This window comes from Erinaceus europaeus, chromosome 5, assembly GCF_950295315.1.
Source record: "Erinaceus europaeus chromosome 5, mEriEur2.1, whole genome shotgun sequence".
NCBI classification, from domain to species: domain Eukaryota; kingdom Metazoa; phylum Chordata; class Mammalia; order Eulipotyphla; family Erinaceidae; genus Erinaceus; species Erinaceus europaeus.
The window spans coordinates 33,823,429-33,841,274 of NC_080166.1; the positions used below are offsets into that span (position 1 = coordinate 33,823,429).

A 17,846-nucleotide genomic window follows, 5' to 3' on the forward strand; every position below is an offset into this window, starting at 1 on the left:
CCAGAGGGGGAGAAATGTTAGGGGAAGATGACCAGAGGGCTCTGAACTCCAATACCATCAGGATCCAGAGAGAGAAGAGGAAAAAAAAAGGAAGGGCATTCAGAAGCAGTAACAGGTGTAGGTGTGACTTAGAAAGGAAGACAAGGCAGGACCATAGGGGGGAAAAAAGGCAAATATATATAAATGTAGATAGATAGTTATAGAATATATAGGGGCTGGGTGGTAGCGCACTTGGTTGAGCATACATGTTACAATGCACAAGGACCCAGATTCAAGCCCCCATCCTCCACCTACAGAAGAAAAGCTTCCCAAGTGGTGAAGCAGTGCTGCAGGTGTCTCTTTCCCTCTCTACCTGGCACTGGTACAATTTCTGGTTGTCTCTATCCAATAAATAAATAAATAAATATAGATAATTTTTAAAAAATAGAGCAATAGTCAACCCTACAGAACTCTGTTGATGGCAATGGTACAGAATTATACCTGTTATTTCACAATTTTGTAAAAATTATTTATTATTAAGTCACTAATAAAATAAAATACATGGAGTCAGGCAGTAGCATATCGGGTTAAGCACAGGTGGCGCAAATCCTAAGGACTGGTGTAAGGATCCCAGTTTGAGCCCCAGGCTCCCCACCTGCAGGGAAGTGGCTTCACAGGTGGTGAGGCAGGTCTGCAGGTGTCTATCTTTCTCTCCCCCTCTGTCTTCCCCTCCTCTCTCCATTTCTCTCTGTCCTATCCAATAACAATGACATCAATAACTACAACAATAAAAAAAGGGCAACAAAAAAGGGAATAAATTAATTAAATACAGAAAGAGAGAATGAGACAAAGGGGCAAACAGAAAGAATGAAAAAGACCATAGCACTGAAGTCTCCTCCAATGTAGTAGGGGCTGGGCTCGAACCTGGGTTGTGCACATGGCAGAGCAGTGGACTATCCTGGTGAGTTATTTTACTGGCCCTCTACCACTTGCTCTTCTTAAGTGTGACCAAACCTTTAAAGTTCACCACTATTTAATGCAGAGCACATGAAAGCACACTTAAATCCCAGTGCTGCATTCAGCATCTGTTTCATCACTGAATTCAGCTCCTGAACTTACAGATGAGTGCTGCTCATAAGGCATAGGGAATCAGTATGGAAGAGGGACACTAGTCCCGGGTAATGATATATACTGTGCTGAATGAAACATGGGAGAAAATAAGAAATCATTGAGAGTGTCCACCTAAGTCAGCTGGACCAGAAGTGCTGGTGGGAATGTTCAGAATGGCCATACGACTGAAAGGAGAGCCCAAAGGACAGAGAGCAGAGTGGCGACAATGACTTGCCCTGGGTGTCTGCATGTATGCTGGGGTTAGAGTGACTGAGAACCCTTGAGAAAAGACACAGAGCCCCAATCACGTTTTGTCCCCCACCCAGCCCAGTGCGGCTTACACATACGTCATTATCCAAGGTTGAGTCATCGTCACTCAAGAAGGCGATCTTGAAGTCTGTGCAGATGAGCTTCCCATAGATGCCGTGCTGACAGGCATCTTCCTGAACATACTTTAGCACTGTGCTGGCTTCACAGAGCAGCTGCTCCCCTGACAAAACCAAAAACAAATCCACCTTAGAGTCCTCAGGGAACACTCAGATGGAAACAGCAGCACATGGAGACACACACAACGCAAAGTGAAACTTGGGCACTGATGCTGAGGAATTATTCTGATGCAGTCTCCGCCCCCAGGTTTTACCACGCCCCACGTTATCCTAGCAGTGCCCCCTTCAACCAATCCTGCCCCACACGTCACCCCTGGTTGTCGCCCAATAAAAGCCCCCTCACCCCCTCCCTTCGCTCTCGGCTCCCTCTCTCTCTCTCTCTCTCTCTCTCTCTCTCTCTCTCTGGGCTCCTTCGGGTCGCGCTCTCTCTCTGCGTGTTGAGGTAGTGGGGACGGCCATTGTAGGCTGACTCCACGTGGCCTGAGCCACCCCCCCATCCTATAATAAAGATTCATGTATCCCACTAGCTCCAGACCTCCTCTCTCTCTCTTCTCCGCGGTGCTGCCCGACACCTGACCACAACAACAACAGGGCACTCTCACTCTGAGCTGCTATGAGTACTACAAAGCAGGAGAAGAGATGAAGCAGAGTGGGACATTGCTAAGTTAAGTCAAATAAGTGAATTTACTGTGTGTGAAGACCAGGGTTCGAGATTCAGGCCAATAAGTGGGAGCACGAGGCATAGAAGTGTGTGTGTGCATATGTTGTTTTTTTTCCCCACCAGGCTTGTGCCTGCATGCCTATCCACACCTCTGATGGCCACTTCTTTTTTGATGAAGACAGAGAGAAATAGAGAGGGAAGCGGTGGGAGAATGACACTGCAGCCCTACTTCACCGTTCATGGAGTTTCCCCTCACAGGTGGGATCTAGAGGCTTGAACCTGGATCCTTCTACATGGTATAACATGTGCATGCTAGCCAGTGTGCCACCACTAAACCCATTTTCTTGTTTGTTTTTATTTAGTGGATTTTTAAAATTTTAAAATTTTTAAATTATTTTTATGTATTGGATAGAGACAGTCAGGAATCAAGAGGGCAGAGGGAGATAGAGAGGAAAAGAGACAGAGAGACACCTGCAGCACTGCTTTACCATTCACAAAGCTTTTCCCCTGCAGGTGGGGGCCTGGGTTCGGTGCCTTGTAACATGTGTGCTCAACCAAGCGCACCACCACCTGGCCCTGGGATTTATACTTTAATCACACTATTGAGACATCGATTTATAGGACTGTGGTTGTCACAGGGGGACTGTTCCACATCTCTTTAAGAAGTTAGGCAGCACACTCCTTCCCTCTCTGTTTCAGTCTATGGTTGAAAGGAGTATGCAGTTCACTGGGAATGGTGGAAACATGCAGGCATGAAATCCCAGGGAAGCTTAGGTGACAAAAAAAAAAAAAATCAAACACATTTTCATTCAGGACACTCCTCTACCTCCCCAGTGTGAATAATGGAAGTTTCCAAGGGGCAGTAATAAACTCAGCTGCTCTTGCAAGCACAGATCTAAGTTTGTATTAATGTGACCCAGGTAGACATTCCACAGAAACGACAACCCAAATGAGAAAATACACAAAGGCTGGCCCACTTGCTCCAGAATTGGAGTGTCAAGGCCACTTCTGGTGAGGGGCCATCTCTCACTGGGGGACTGCTGAGAGGGGTTTCTCCTAGTCACTGGGCTTCCTCAGATATGGGCTGCAGCCCAACTACACTCAGCCTGGCTCCACAGGCAAGGATGGAAGGAAAAGGGAGGTCAGAGGTTTGGGAGGGGGAAAACATTTCCTCTCTTTCTTGGCTGAGAGTATTTCCTCTGAGTGTGTCACCTTTCCTGTGCTATCTGAGGCACCTGGCACGCATGAGAAGCTGGGTTTCCTGGGGATGGAAAGCACTTCTCTTAGAGTCAGGAAGAAGTGTGTGTTGGGGGGGAGCACTCTCTGTGGAGCGTTCATAAGGAGAGGATGTTTGGGTGAGGAAAGCAGTGAGAAGGATATGGGGCAGATGAAAAAGTACTTGTACTGGCTGGACAGGTACTCACAATGTAGGGTAAGTGCCCTTGCAACATGCACAGCTGGGGTCTGAACGCTGCTGCCACATGGGAGGTGCTACAGCACTGAGGGAAGTTCTAGTACCATGTGTGTGTTTCTCTATGTGAGTGAAAAAGTTGTCTGGAGAAATGAGCCTCTGTATATGTGAGGCTGCAGCTTCAAAAAGAAAAAAGCGGGGCCAGGAGGTAGCATAGCGGGTTAAGTGTACATGGTGCAAAGCGCAAGGACCAGCATAGGGATCCCGGTTCGAGGCCCTGGTTCCCCACCTGCAGGGGATGTTGATTCACAAGTGGTGAAGTAGGTCTTCAGATGTCTATCTTTTTCTTCCCCTCTTGTCTTCCCCATCTCTCTCCATTTCTCTCTGTCCTATCCAACAACGACAACAGCAATAACAACAACAACAATAACCACAACAATGATAAACAACAAGGGCAACAAAAGGGGAAAAATGGCCTCCAAGAGCTATAGGTTTGTAGTGCAGGCACCAAGCCCCAGAAATAACCCCAGAGGTGCAAAAAAAAAAAAAAAAAAAAAAAAAACCTGTATGTATGGCATATATATTAACTTGAACACTGCTCAGCTCTAAATATATATATATATATATATATATATATATATATATATACATATTTATTTATTTATTTATTTATTTACCTGAAGACTGCACCACTCTGGCTTATGGTGGTACAAGGAACTGAACCTGGGACTTTGGAGCCTCAGGCATGAGAGTCTCTTTGCATAACCATTATACTATCTTCCGCTGTCCTAAGTGTATGTATTTTACAACAGAAACAGGAAAGGAAATTTCTACTCCTCAGAATTCACTGGTTGGTAGCACACATGTTGAGCACACATATCCACGAGAGGTTCTGCCAGCGTGCCATGCTACACCAGGTACCAATCTGTGTGTGCAGTGTCTACAATTGTGGGAGTGATGGTAGTGGCAGGAAATAGGAAAGATCTTAAGTCTAGAGGCCTGAAGATGGCTCACCTGGTAGAGCTCATCTATATCATGCTCGAGGGCTGAGACTACATGGGAACAATGCATGGCACCCAGGAAAGCTCCATGAATGGTGAAGTGGTAGTATGATGTCTCTCCTTTGCTTGCTTGCTTGCTCTCTCTTTCTCTCCTCTCTTCTTCTATCTCTCTTTGTCTGAAACAGGAAGGAAGGAAGGAAGGAAGGAAGGAAGGAAGGAAGGAAGGAAGGAAGGAAGGAAGGAAGGAAAAGGGGAGGGGAGAGAAGCCAGTCTGCTGGAAGCAGTGGAGTCATGTAGACACAAGTTTCGTTGGACAAGTCAAAAGAAAAAAGGGAAGAGTGAAAGAAAGAGGGAAAAGGGGGGATTTAATCTACTCTAGGAAACTGGGGCTCACAGAAGTTAACCACAAGCTCACAGCTGCACCTAGGAGAGACGACCAGATGAACTAGGGGAGGGGGAAATGTATAACATGTTGGTAAAATTAAATGTTAAAGACATCTGGGAAAATGGCTTAACTGGCAGTGTCATGCTCATATGCCTAAATTTTCCAGTTTGGTACCCAACACTGCAAATGTCAGAGAGATGCTCTACCTCTCTCTCTCCACTCTGTCATATAATAAATAAAACATAATAAATGTAATTAAAATTTTTAATTGTTAATTTCAGAATCTATAACCCAGGAAAAAAAAAAGAGAAGTAGGATATGTGGATTAAGGTTTAGGTCACTACTTCAGCAAAAGACCTTTGATATGAAAAATCATAACAGATTGAGGAGGCTTAGGCAGAGCTCCTCCTCTGCGTACAGACAAGGCCCTAAATTTAATCCTTAATGCTAAAGGGTATAGGGGAAGCATTTTAAAAGGAAAAAAAAAGAAGTTATAGGCAGCCTGGTAGTGAACAGAAAACAAGGCTTGCACGTATGACATCCTGAGTTTGATTCCTGGAGCCACATATGCCAGACTGATGGTCTGATAACCCTCCTACACACACATACACTCTCTCTCTCTCTCTCTCTCTCTCTCAAGAAGCCTATTTGCCGCCTATTTGCTGTACTTACCAAATAAAGGGCCAGAGTTTGTATATTCATACTGCCCCAATAAACTGAAATAAAATTTCAAGTAGCAAAACAAGACCTCTGTTGTTTTGGGTGAAATGAACCTAAAAAATTTTATGAGAAAAAGAGTTTGGAGACTGGAAAAAGGAAAGCGGAGGATAGTCCACAAACTAAAGCACAATCCACAAGCTTCCCCCATATGTGGAGAGGATACGCCACCAAGGAGTTTCTATTTTTAAATGCAGAAATGACCACAACTTAAGCTACAGAATAGCTCTCTTCCATTTCAAACATGTCTAGCTGATCAAACTCTGGAATAAGGACTGCAGAGCCCTGGCAGCCCCTGGGCAAACCCCACAAGCATGAAGAGATAAGAAGTGAGGCCACCTGCCAGTTAGCCCACTAGGAAGTTAATGGAAGCTACACTGGAGTCATCTCCTAACTTGAGCAGCAGAATACAGGATGGAACCATGTAAGGTAAGCTGAAAAGGGTCCCATTTGCTTGTGAAAGACAGGATTTCCCAGGTTTATTATCCACTTGGAGGAAGGAGGGAGGAACAACAAAGACATTATTTGCAGATGTCACAATGCTCAGACACAGGTATGCAGTTAGTGAACTAAAGACCTTGATATTTCTGCCCAATGAGTTACTGCTATGAGATGTCTGGACAGAAACAAAGGGATTTATTTATAGTAATACTAGGGATGATGTCATTTATCACTGGCTTGGAGTTGCCCACGAGGTATGATGCTAGCATGACTGGTTACCTGGCAACAAGTGAAGAGCTACTTCCTTCTCTGCTACTTCCTGGTTGTTTGTGTGAATTTCCTAAAAGAGAAGAGCACAAGCGAATGTTTTCCTTTGTTTCAAAGCTCAGAATGAGTAACAAAACAAAAAAAATCCATGTTTTCAGAATATATATTACAACATATATTTTCAGAGTTTTTTATTTTGTTTATTTGACACACTTGTGACTTTTTAGTTGTTGTTTTTTTTTTAATCTACAGGAGATAAAAATTCCAACAAATAATTCAATGGATTAACCTAAGTATTTAGAATTAGTAACTATTAGTTGTCCCAAGCAGAAGGGCTGGGAAGAAGGGAGAGACAAGATAAAGGAACAAAAGTCACACTGAAAAACAAGGCAACTCAAATGTAGAATGAGAAAGAGAAAGGGAGACATTCTATAGAAAGATCCCTCTCTGTTGAGAACTGAGGACCAGAAGCAAGACTGTTGAGAGAAAATAGTCACACTAAAGGGCCTGAGGATGAGAATAAGACAATATGAATGCACTGAATCAATTCTGACCCACCGACTCCAGTAGCAGCAGGAAAGACACACAGAGCTGACATAGTGGGTGGAGTGTAGGATTTACAAACCCTGAGTTCCATCCCCAGAATCCCATATGCCAGTGATGCCCTAGTAATTAATAAATTATTTAAGGAAGGAAGAGAAAGAGAGAGAGGAAGGAAAGGATGTAGGGAGGGAGGGAGGGAAAGGACGGACAACTAGAAGTTTCTGAATGCCCTAAAGTTACAAGATGATGCCACATGATGCAATCAAAACCCGGTTCTGGGTCACTGTGTTTCAATTAAGACTTCTCCATGGGATTCTATGTTGGTTTCAGTGTTGATCTTCAAAGATAATTAGCGATCCTTAGTGAACTGATGGGTAAACAAAAATGAACAAAGCAACAGTCCTAAGCAATGGTTACTGTCACAAATACGAGGCAGTGTGGACTCCTAACGTTTGGGACCTACGAGCAACATCTTTGAAGTGTTCTTGCCCAAACACCTAACCTCAACCTGCATGTCAGTCTACTGACTGACTTGGGATAGACACTGGAGCAGAGAAATGCATTTGTGATGCCATCAAGATGTAGCCAGTCAGCTTCTGATTGGACATTTCTACAAGGAACCATCAGTTCTGTCAACAAGTAGACCAGAATTCTGCTTTGCTTTTTTTTTCTTTCTTTTTTCTTTTTGGTAGAAGGTTCTGGGTGGTGTGTGTTTTCTGGACTTGTTCATCCTGACTAAAATTCATTATCAGAAGAAACATGGGGGGAGGGGGCAGTAATACACTGGGTTAAGTGCACACATTACCATGTGCAAGGACCCAGGTTCAAGCCCCTGCTCCCCATCTAATGGGGGAAGCTTCGTGGGCAGTGAAGCAGGTCTGAAGGTATCTCTCTCTCCCTCTCTATCTTTTCTATCAGATAAGGGTGGGGGGAGGTAAAGTGCTGACCAGGAATAGTAGATTCACAGTGCAGGCAATGAGCCCCAACAATCAACCCGTGGCAATTAAGAAAACAATAAAAAGGAGAAAAAAGAAACATGGTTACAGCTGAGGCAGGGAAAGGCTGAAAAGAGCATCTTAAAGCTAAAAAAAAAAAAAAAAAAAAAAAAGCCCTGGATTTTACAGGGAGCTGCATCAGCAGCCTGGCCTGAGAGGGAGAGATGACCATTTCTGACCCAGGAGATGCCAGTCAGTGGAATCTCTCTGAGGCAGTGCTTCTCAAACCAAGGGAGCACCAGGTCACCCCAGGAGTTTGTAACCTCTGTACACACTCAGGCCCCAAAATAAGCCTGAGGACTAAAGGCAGCTGAGTGTTAGTTTTGTGACAAGCTCCCCAAACATTCAGGCGTGCGACTCTAGGTGATACGAGAGGGAAGCATCTCACAAATGTGAATGCTGAGTGCTTCAGTGATTTAAAAATCTTACTGAGATTATCAACCTATCATTGGCAAAGCACTGGAGCACAATTATTTTTGACAGGCTTATCATTTTTCTTTGAGAGGAGAGCAAAAGCTAGTCATTAAATTCAATTGGCTGTTAGAGAACTCTAGCAATCATCTTGCCTAGGCCCTGGACGTGAAACACCAAAGCCAGCGGAAGAGTACGCTTATCCTGTGGTTTAGTCAATGTTTCCTTTTTATAAATAAAAAAAATTTTTTAAAAAAGGATAAGAGGGGTACAACTCTACACAATTCCCACCACCACCAGATCTCCGTATCCCATCCCCTCCCTCTGATAGCTTTCCTATTCTTTATCCCTCTGGGAGTATGGACCCAGGGTCATTATGGGGTACAGAAGGTGGAAGGTCTGGCTTCTGTAATTGCTTCCCCACTGAACATGGGCGTTAGCAGGTCGATCCAAACTCCCAGGCTGTCTCTCTCTTTCCCTAGTGGGGTGAGGCTCTGGGGAGGTGGGGATCCTGGACACATTAGTGGGGTTGTCTGCCCAAGGAAGTCCGGTTGGCATCTGGAACCCAGTGGCTGAAAGAAGAGTTAATATATAAAGCCAAATAAACTGTTGACTAATCATGAACCTAAAGGCTGGAATATTGCAGATGAAGATTTGAGGGTCTCCGTTTTGTAGATAGTTAGTAGGCCTATTTTAGTTATATTCCAAAGGGCCCATGACTATACTAGTGTTTTAGTTTTTGGTTTTTTTTTTCTGAGCCCAACATCTATATGCAGGTGGACCCAAGTTATTGTCTGGATGACAACAATGGCATGGCTGGAAAAAGGACCAGAAAGCTGGATCAGAGAAGAGAGTAGCTCCCAAATATGGGAAAGGTGAGGAACCATCTTCTAAGGATAAAGAATCCCACTACTCAAAGCTATCTCCATTACTTCTTTGAATGGGCAGTGGAATGCCTTCTCTACATTCCAGGAAAGAAGACAATCAGGAGATCCCATTAGGATTCCATCCTACTCAACACTCCAGACCCTAGCAGCTGGTCCTTCCATCCTCAGCCTCATGGAGTGAGCCAGCCCTGCCCAGGCAGCTGCAATGCCTTCTGTCTCTCCAACTAAGTGGGCTGAAGCACAGGCAGAAACATTATCTTGCTGCTTGAACACATGGGGATTTGGCCCCAAATACGGGGAATGCTGTGTGAGAGAGATGTGTGGAGTGGATACTTATGTGGAGATAAAGGCCTAACCCCAAACATACACACACTGACTTACTTGGGTTCCCATGGTTGTGCAAGGCTTTCAGGACCACATTTTGGGTCCATAGCTCCATGAAACATCCCTGTAACTGCATGGTAAGTTACCCTGATTCGAAGACATTAGCTAGTACAGCCTGGGAGGCAATGCAGTAGGGAGTTTGCCTGACTTGCAGATAGAGGTCCTGAGTTTGATCCCCAGTACTGCCAGTGTCAGCAGAATGCTCTGGTTCATTATCTCTTTTCCTTTCAAATTAATTTTTAAAAAATTATTGAATGTACACATTATTATGTCCAAGAAGCTGGGAACTAGGTTCAAGCATCTCCCCCACCTGCAGGGGGGGAAAGCTTCATGAGCAGGTCTGCAAGTCTTCAAGTCTTTCTCTGTCTTTCTCTCTCTCTCTCACCTTATCTATCTCCCCATCCTCTATAATTTTCTCCCTATCAAATATATAAAAAAATACAATAGCTACCAGAGGTAATTCTGCTGATTGTCACCAAGGGTATTAGAAAGTTAAGTCAGATGCAGTAACAGCAGAGAAACCACAAGTGACTAGGCTCATGTCACCAAACATGTCAAGGTAGACAAGAGCCAACAGCACAGCCGCCATATCACACTCAAGGCTAGAGGGGAAGAGTTAAATTCCAGTCAGTGCTTTGTTGAGGCAGCAGCTTCAAGTAGGTGGGCTGTAGTAGGGTGGGGGAAGAGTGGGGTTTCCAAACCATAAAGCCTCAGGATTTGACCATAATTCAGATGACAACTCTCCCAACACCACACACATACACAGCCTTAGCTGTACCACTGCATTCCCTACATGAGTTCTCTAGGTGTGGGTGTGCATACCTCCCCAGTAAAGCAGAAACTGATTTAAAATACAAAGGAGAAGGAAAAAACAAAAACACAACATCATTCTTAACCTTGTCATTTCTAAGTCCTGTCGTGTGCCTTCATGGATCTATGTAGACAGACTTGAAAGCAGATGGTGTGAGGCTCCCAGAGATAACTGAGATCTGTACAGAGACAGAGGTCTATGTTTCTAAGTGACAGAGGTGGTTGAAATGAAGCCTCACTGAGTGCTAGGTAAACAGGCATTCCGGCCCCAGGAGAGCAGGCTCTACCAACACACCATGCAACCGTAACACACAGTGACAGTTGCTATAATAAAGGTACTGGCATGTGGCTATGTAAGCACAAGAGACCTAGCTCTGTGGCCCCGTGGGGAGGGGGGAGCTGTTGAAGTGCTACTAGGGCAGTGGCTCGGGAGGAATGTTCCGGCATTCGCTAGCTGGACAAGCAGGAGAGCAAAGTAAACAGAAGGTGGTAAGAGACCAGGGGCCAGGCGGTAGTGCAGTGGGTTAAGCGCACATGGCACAAAGCGCACGGACTGGCTTAAGGATCCCAGTTCGAGGCCCTGGCCCCCACCTGCAAGGGGGTTGCTTCACAAGTAGTGAAGCAGGTCTCTCCTTCTATCTTCCCCTCCCCTCTCGATATCCCTTTGTCCTATCCAACAACAGCAGCAATACCACAATAACAATAAAAACAACAAGGGGAACAAGGGCAACAAAATGGGAAAAAATAGCCACCAGGAGCAGTGGATACATAGTGCAGGCACTGAGCCCCAGTGATAACCCTGGAGGCAAATAATAATAATAATAATAATAATAATATGGGAGTTGGGCGGTAGCACAGTGGGTTAAGCGCATGTAGCACAAAGAGCTAGGACCGGAGTAAGGATCCCGGTTCGAGCCCCCGACTCCCCACCTGCAGAGAAGTCGCTTCACAGGTGGTGAAGCAGGTCTGCAGGTGTCTATCTTTCTCTCCCCCTCTGTCTTCCCCTCCTTTCTTAATTTCTCTCTGTTCTATCCAACAATGACAACATCAATTAACAACAATAAAAAAAAAAAAAACAAGAGCAACAAAAGGGAAAATAAATATTAAAAAAAAATTTTTTAAATAATAATAATATAATAAAATGATTTTCTATTAATAAGGCTAATGCCCCACAAGCCTGCAGTGACTTAGGTCTGCTCCTTCTGCATTTTGTCTTCTGCAATGATAAGTACTTTGAGTATCCTACAAGACCCCAAGAACCCCTGGTAGCAAAAATAAATATCTTAAAAAAAAAGAAATAGAAAATATTTCATTGTTGTCAGGGAAAGGGTAAACAGTGATGCCACCCACTGCTTGTTGACCACTCACTACTCCTGACCACTCTGTGCTCTTCAGTGGGAATGTGTTTAAGCTGCTCTCCCATGGGCACATTCACTGGAGCCTTCATTAAATGCTAGCCAACTGGACCTTCACATGTAAAGACGATTGATGCCTTCCTTAACTGCACGGCAAATGCCTGCTCTGTGACTCAGGAGTCACCTGTACTCTGTAGCGGGCACACGTGTCCAACCTGGGACTGCCAAAGTGGGTCCTTGGAAAGGCCAGCCCTCACTGAGGCAGAGAAATAATGAAGCAAACATTCCTTTAGTGTGGTGTTAGGCAGTTTAAAGTGATTTTATACTTATTAGCTTATCCTCACCACAAGCCTTTGAGGAATGGTTATCAGATCTACTAGTAGTCTTCATTTTGCAGATGAAGACATCCAGCTAGAATGTGGTGGAGGCAAAGTTAAACTCAGGTAGCTGGCTGGGTTCCTCAGACTGCGTCCTATGTGGAGTGAAGGAGGAGAGGAGGGGGAAAGCAAGGCTGAATGGTCAGTGAGTGGACCTGCTAGACCAGACTGAAACCATGTCCAAACTCTCCTCACAGAGTGCACCAGGCAGAGGCAACAAGTGGGCTAGGGGAAGGTAAAAAGCTGATGGGAAACACACTTAACACTTAATGAAACAAACACACTTAACACCCCCAACAATGACGGAGGAGAGAACGATCTAAGACTTACTCTGCTGGGTCCTCTCCTGGGGCAGATGTCAGTCACCCCAACACCTCTCTGAGTCCAGTGGGTGTCACCTGATTCCCTACACTCCAGGAAAGGCCTTACCCACAGACAACACTGCCTTGTCTGGCCTGGACAACTCTGTGCTTCCTTTCAAGAACATGCAGCCTCAAGGTCACCCCCAAAGTTCCTTTATGTCTCTCCCCCTTTGCCCTCAAAGCCAATATATCAGCAAATCGCATCACTATATCCTACCAGACAAATCTAGAATCCATACTCCTAGCTTTCTCCACCAAGCACTACCCGCCTTCAAGCTAGTATCATCTCCCACCTGAGCCACTGCAGTAACTTTCCAACTGATCTACCGACATCTGCTTTCTGTTGGAATCTATTTTTCACCCTAGTGCATCAGTGAGCCTCTTTGGGTCCTTGGTCCGTTTGGGTGAATGCTGGGGTAAAGGCACAGTCTCCAGAGCTCTTGTCCCACTGGAGTCGTTAACACAACAAGCTCCTTCTGCCTGGAGTCTTCGTTTTTCATGGCACTATGAATTTTGGGGGAGTCACTGAATCTCAGGTCATTCCTCAGGAAGCCTTCTCTGTTAACAAGGGTGTGCACTTATGGTGGTGCTGGGGACTGAACCTGTTAGACCTCAGATCTTGAGACATGAGAGACTTTTGCATAACCATTATTCTATCTCCCCAGCCATTACTATGTTCTTACATCTTCATGTCTTTTCCTCTCTGAATACTTGTCACAATCGCAATTTTATATTTGCTTATATAATTAAGTTTCCCCTCCAATCAATAAATTTTATGAAGGCAGGTCATTTGGGTTTTTTGTTTTGTTCATCATATGGGTTCAGAAATCAGTATAAGCACAGTACCCTATCCTGTGCTGCCCCCCAATAAAATCAAGTCTGATTCCCAATAAAAGAGGAAAGTGACAAAAAAAAAGCATTCAAAAGCTCGCATCATATAATTAATTAATAACAACTTCAAATAGCAGCAAAAATTAAAAAATTAAAAACAATCCAACAGGGACCAGGAAAACATCTGGGTTCCTAAGATTTACCTAGTCTGGAGCAATAATAGGGACACCATCACCAAATGCCCAGTCCTACTGTTAAGTGCTGGGAAAGAGTGAGTTCCATTGGAGACTGCTGTGTCTGTGGTAATATCCAGAAGAACTAAAAACTATTCAGGTTTTTTTTTTTTTTTTGCTTGATTTATTTTTTGGTCATCTTTGAGGTTTCACAACCAACTCTGGGCGACCTTTTCAGACAGAGGCAAAAGGCAGAGAGAGGGAAAGAAACCACTGCACTGGAGCTTCCTCCAATGTGGTGGGGGCCGAGCTTGCACTAGCATCCAGCACATAGCAAAGCAGTGCACACTGCCAAAGTGAGCAATATTATCAGGTCTGGGTTTTGTTCTGCTTGCCATCAGAGTTTTCATGCCTGTATGATGCAGTGCTCTTTTTATATATTTAGCTGGGGGTGGGGGGGATGAGAGATGGAGAGAAAGAGACACCATAGCACTGCTCCACTACTTGCAAAGCTTCCCCTTTGCATGGTGCTCTCATGTGTGTCTGTAGGCTCAAACCTAAGGCCTCCAGCATGGCAAGGTGCATGCTCTACCAAGTGAGCTATCTCCCAGACCCGAGTCCATCCAGTTCTTACTGTGGGAGGAGCATGAGAGCCCTACAGGGACCCAGAGTCTTTCCAGGGTCTCACACCAAGTCAGCCAGGGACAGCTGCCTCTCTGCTCTCCCTGTCCTCTGAGAGGCAGGGGGTGGAAGTTTGTCACCTGTCAGCTGATTTCAAAGAAGGGCCAGACTCCCCCATAACCTTTTGTTCCTTCTGTCTGTCCCACTAACCTTTGATTCTGATCTGCCCTGACCGCTAGCTGCCTAAACAGCAAATGTTCCCAATCTTTCATCCAGAGCTATGACGTATGAGAGAAAATTCATTACTGACCCCAATTAGACATCACATTCACTGTGTGGGAAAGAAAAGCAGGGCTGGGAGAGGCACGCAGAACTGGTTCTACTAGTTAGGCTGGCCGTCCCCTCTGGAAGAGGTCTGAAGACTAGCTCATTTGAAAGTGTTGTGGGTTTTCAACAAATGTCTCCATTAAAAGCAACCCATGAAGGGCCAGGGAGATAGTACAGTGGTTATGCAAAACAACTTTCATGCTTGTGGTTCTGAGGCCCCAAGTTTAATGTATCCTGGCACCACCATAAAGCAGAACTGGGCAGTGGTGTGTGTGTGTGTGTGTGTGTGTGTGTGTGTGTGTGTGTGTGTACACACTAAGTCAGAGAAGCAGACTGAGACTGGGGCTGAGTGGTGGAACACCCAGTAGAACACACATGGGAAAGTGTACACGCTACCATGTGTGAGGACACAGGTTCAAACCCCAAGTCTCCACCTGCAGAGGGGAAGCTTCATGACTAGGGAAGCAATGCTATAGCTGTTTTTCCTTCTCTCTGCCTCTCACTATATAACAACAAAAAAAAGTGTTTAGTGAGAGCAGTTGAATCACGTAAGCACACTGGTGTATAGCAATAACTCTGGTGACCAAAAAAAAAAAGTCTATTTTTAAAAAAAATTTTGTTATTGGATACAGAGAGAAATTGAGAGAGAAGGGGGAGAGAGAGAGGAAGAGAGACAGAGAGACACCTGCAGACCTGCTTCACCACCTGTAAAGTGACTCCCCTACAGGTGGGGAGCCGGGGGCTTGAACCGGGATCCTAAACAGTCCTTGCGCTTTGTGCCACACGCACTTAACCCGCTGCGCTACTGCCCAACTCCCAGTCTATATTTTTTGTTTGTTTTGTGTGGCACCTCTTGCTTTTCTTTTTTTTTTAATATTTATTTTATTTATTTATTCCCTTTTGTCGCCCTTGTTGTTTTATTGTTGTAGTTATTATTGTTGTTGTCGTTGTTGGATAGGACAAAGAGAAATGGAGAGAGGAGGGGAAGACAGCGAGGAGGAGAGAAAGACACCTGCAGATCTGCTTCACCGCCTGTGAAGCGACTCCCCTGCAGGTGGGGAGCCGGGGTTCGAACTGGGATGCTTATGCCGGTCCTTGTGCTTTGCGCCACCTGCGCTTAACCCGCTGCGCTACAGCCCGACTCCCACCTCTTGCTTTTCTATTTATGCCTGGTAAAAGCTGGCACAGACAAAGCAAGGACAGCTGGCATATACCGAGTATATCCAGGTTCTCAGAACCAGGACATCCCAAGGGCCTAGATTCAGGGTGGACAGCAGCCCTAGGAGGGGCTCACAGCTGAGTTTCTCTGTGGTCACAGCCCTCTTTCAACACTGATCTCAATGTCATGGCTAGTCTTTTTTTTTTTTTTTTTTTTTTTTTTACTTGTTTGTTTGCACAGATCAAAAGGAGCCTCCTCTGTCCCTGTTGCCACCTGGAGTCTCCACAATTCCCAGGACCTGCCGCTGCTGGCCCCCAAACTCCCCATCCTAGAGATTGGCAGGGTGCTGGCCCAGAAGTGCTCCTTTTCTGGCAGCTTCTTTGCCAAACAAGTTGTGGGAAGAACTTCCACCCATTCTTCAGCAAGTGCAAGCCCAAGGGTGACACACCTACGAGCATCCATGCCTTACAGCTGGTCCAGCCTGAGATAGCGGCCTGCCTGCCTGCCTGCTCAGACTGTTTATGGGGAGAACTGGCTCAAAGCACAGGGTCCCCATGAGCCCCTGGAGCAAAGCCAGCTGGTGAACACTCAAGGTCGGGGGCTGGTTACTAAGTACCAAACATTGGGGATCAGCAGGCCAGTTGACACTGACTACTACAGCCAGGGAGGTAGCTCAGGGGTAGATGGATTTGCAGGCCTGGGTTCTCAAGTTCAGTTCCCAGCATTGTTATGCTGGAGTAAAGCTCTGATTCTCTCTTCCACTAAGCAAAATTTCTCATTTTAATTTTTTTGTATGCTTAAGCTGTTTCAGTCATTTTTTTTCTAAAGTGTGATTATAAATAAAGTCTACTACCCTTTCTTATATCCCATTTCCCTTTCATCCTTGCCTCATTCTCTTCTCAGAGAATCTTAGTTGTGCTGACAATATTCACTGGTCTGTTTCTTTTTTTTTTTTTTTTTGTCTATTCATCACTTTTATATAATCTCTACTATACACCTAAGTAAAATTATTAAACATTTGTCTTTTTCTTTCTGACTTATTTAGCTTTGCATAGTCCCTGAGTATTTTGCTGTGAGTAGCAAATTGTATCTTTTTTTGTAGTAGTTTCCACTGTGTATAATATAATGTAATTTTTTTTTTTTTTTTTTTTTTTGCTTCCAGGGTTATTGCTGGGGCTCGGTGCCTGCACTATGAATCCACTACTCCTGAGGGCATTTTTTCCCTTTTGCTGCCCCTGTTATTTATCGTTGTTGTTATTATTATTGTTGTTGTTGTTGCTGCCGTTGTTGGATAGGACAGAGAGAGATTGAGAGAGGAAGGGAAGACAGAGAAGGGGAGAGAAAGACATCTGCAGACTTGTTTCACTGCCTGTGAAACGACCCCCCTTGCAGGTGGGGAGCCAGGGGCTCGAACTCAGATCCTTATGCCAGTCCTTGCACTTTGCACCATGTGTGCTTAACCCACTGCCCTACTGCTGACCCCCATCCACATCTTTTTTATACAATCATCTACCAATGAGCACCTCTGCTATTTCTGTGTTTTTACTATTGTCAGTAACTCTGCAGCTAACACTAGGGAGAACATAACTCATTATGCTAATATTTTCATATTCCTTGGTTAGATCAGTGGGGTTGCTGGACCATATGGGAGCTCTGTTTTTAGCTTCTTCAGGAAGTTCCACACTATTTTTCAAAATGGTTGTACCAACTTACATTCCCAGGAGCCCCAGATCCCCACCTGCAAGGGGGAGTCTTCAAAATAGTGAAGCACTACTGTAGGTATTTCTCCTTCTATCTCTCCCTCTATTAAAAAAGGGGGGGGGGGCATTGTAAACTGTGAAGGTGAGCCCTAGTGATAATCCTGGTGGCAGAAAAAAAGAAAAAAAAAAAAACCTTTTAACAAACTGTATTAGTTTATTTCATGAGAGACACCACAGCACCCTCTGGCATGTGGGGTGCCAGAGATGTGCTCTACCCGTGGTGCCAGAGATGTGCTCTACCCGTGAGTCACTATCCTGATGGCCCACAAGTCCCTCTCACCTTCCTGCCCCATACATCCTGTCTGAGCTGCTCTCCTCTCAAGCCCAGAATCTGCTCCGTCCGCACTGCTGCTCTTGCCCCATCATCTCTGCTGCCCGCCCTGTGATTAGTCACACATGCCATGGCCTCTGGGCAGGATCACCCCCCCACACCCCACCCCGACATCGCATAAGATATCCACACGGCTCCAGTCCATCTTAGAGTTGTCTTTGA

General features: G+C 45.1%; 1 protein-coding gene across 2 annotated transcripts in view; it reads right to left on the reverse strand.

The window, feature by feature from the left end:
- MTMR12 (myotubularin related protein 12) overlaps positions 1 to 17,846 on the reverse strand; it is an 83,938-nt gene that overhangs the window by 50,085 nt on the left and 16,007 nt on the right. For both annotated transcript variants that reach the window (XM_016191469.2, XM_016191466.2), the window contains exons 2-3: positions 6,371 to 6,431; positions 1,431 to 1,579 (exon numbers count right to left, since the gene is read on the reverse strand). In XM_016191469.2, coding sequence (XP_016046955.1) covers positions 1,431 to 1,579; positions 6,371 to 6,431 — 210 coding nt within the window. The remainder of the gene's footprint in view (positions 1 to 1,430; positions 1,580 to 6,370; positions 6,432 to 17,846) is intronic.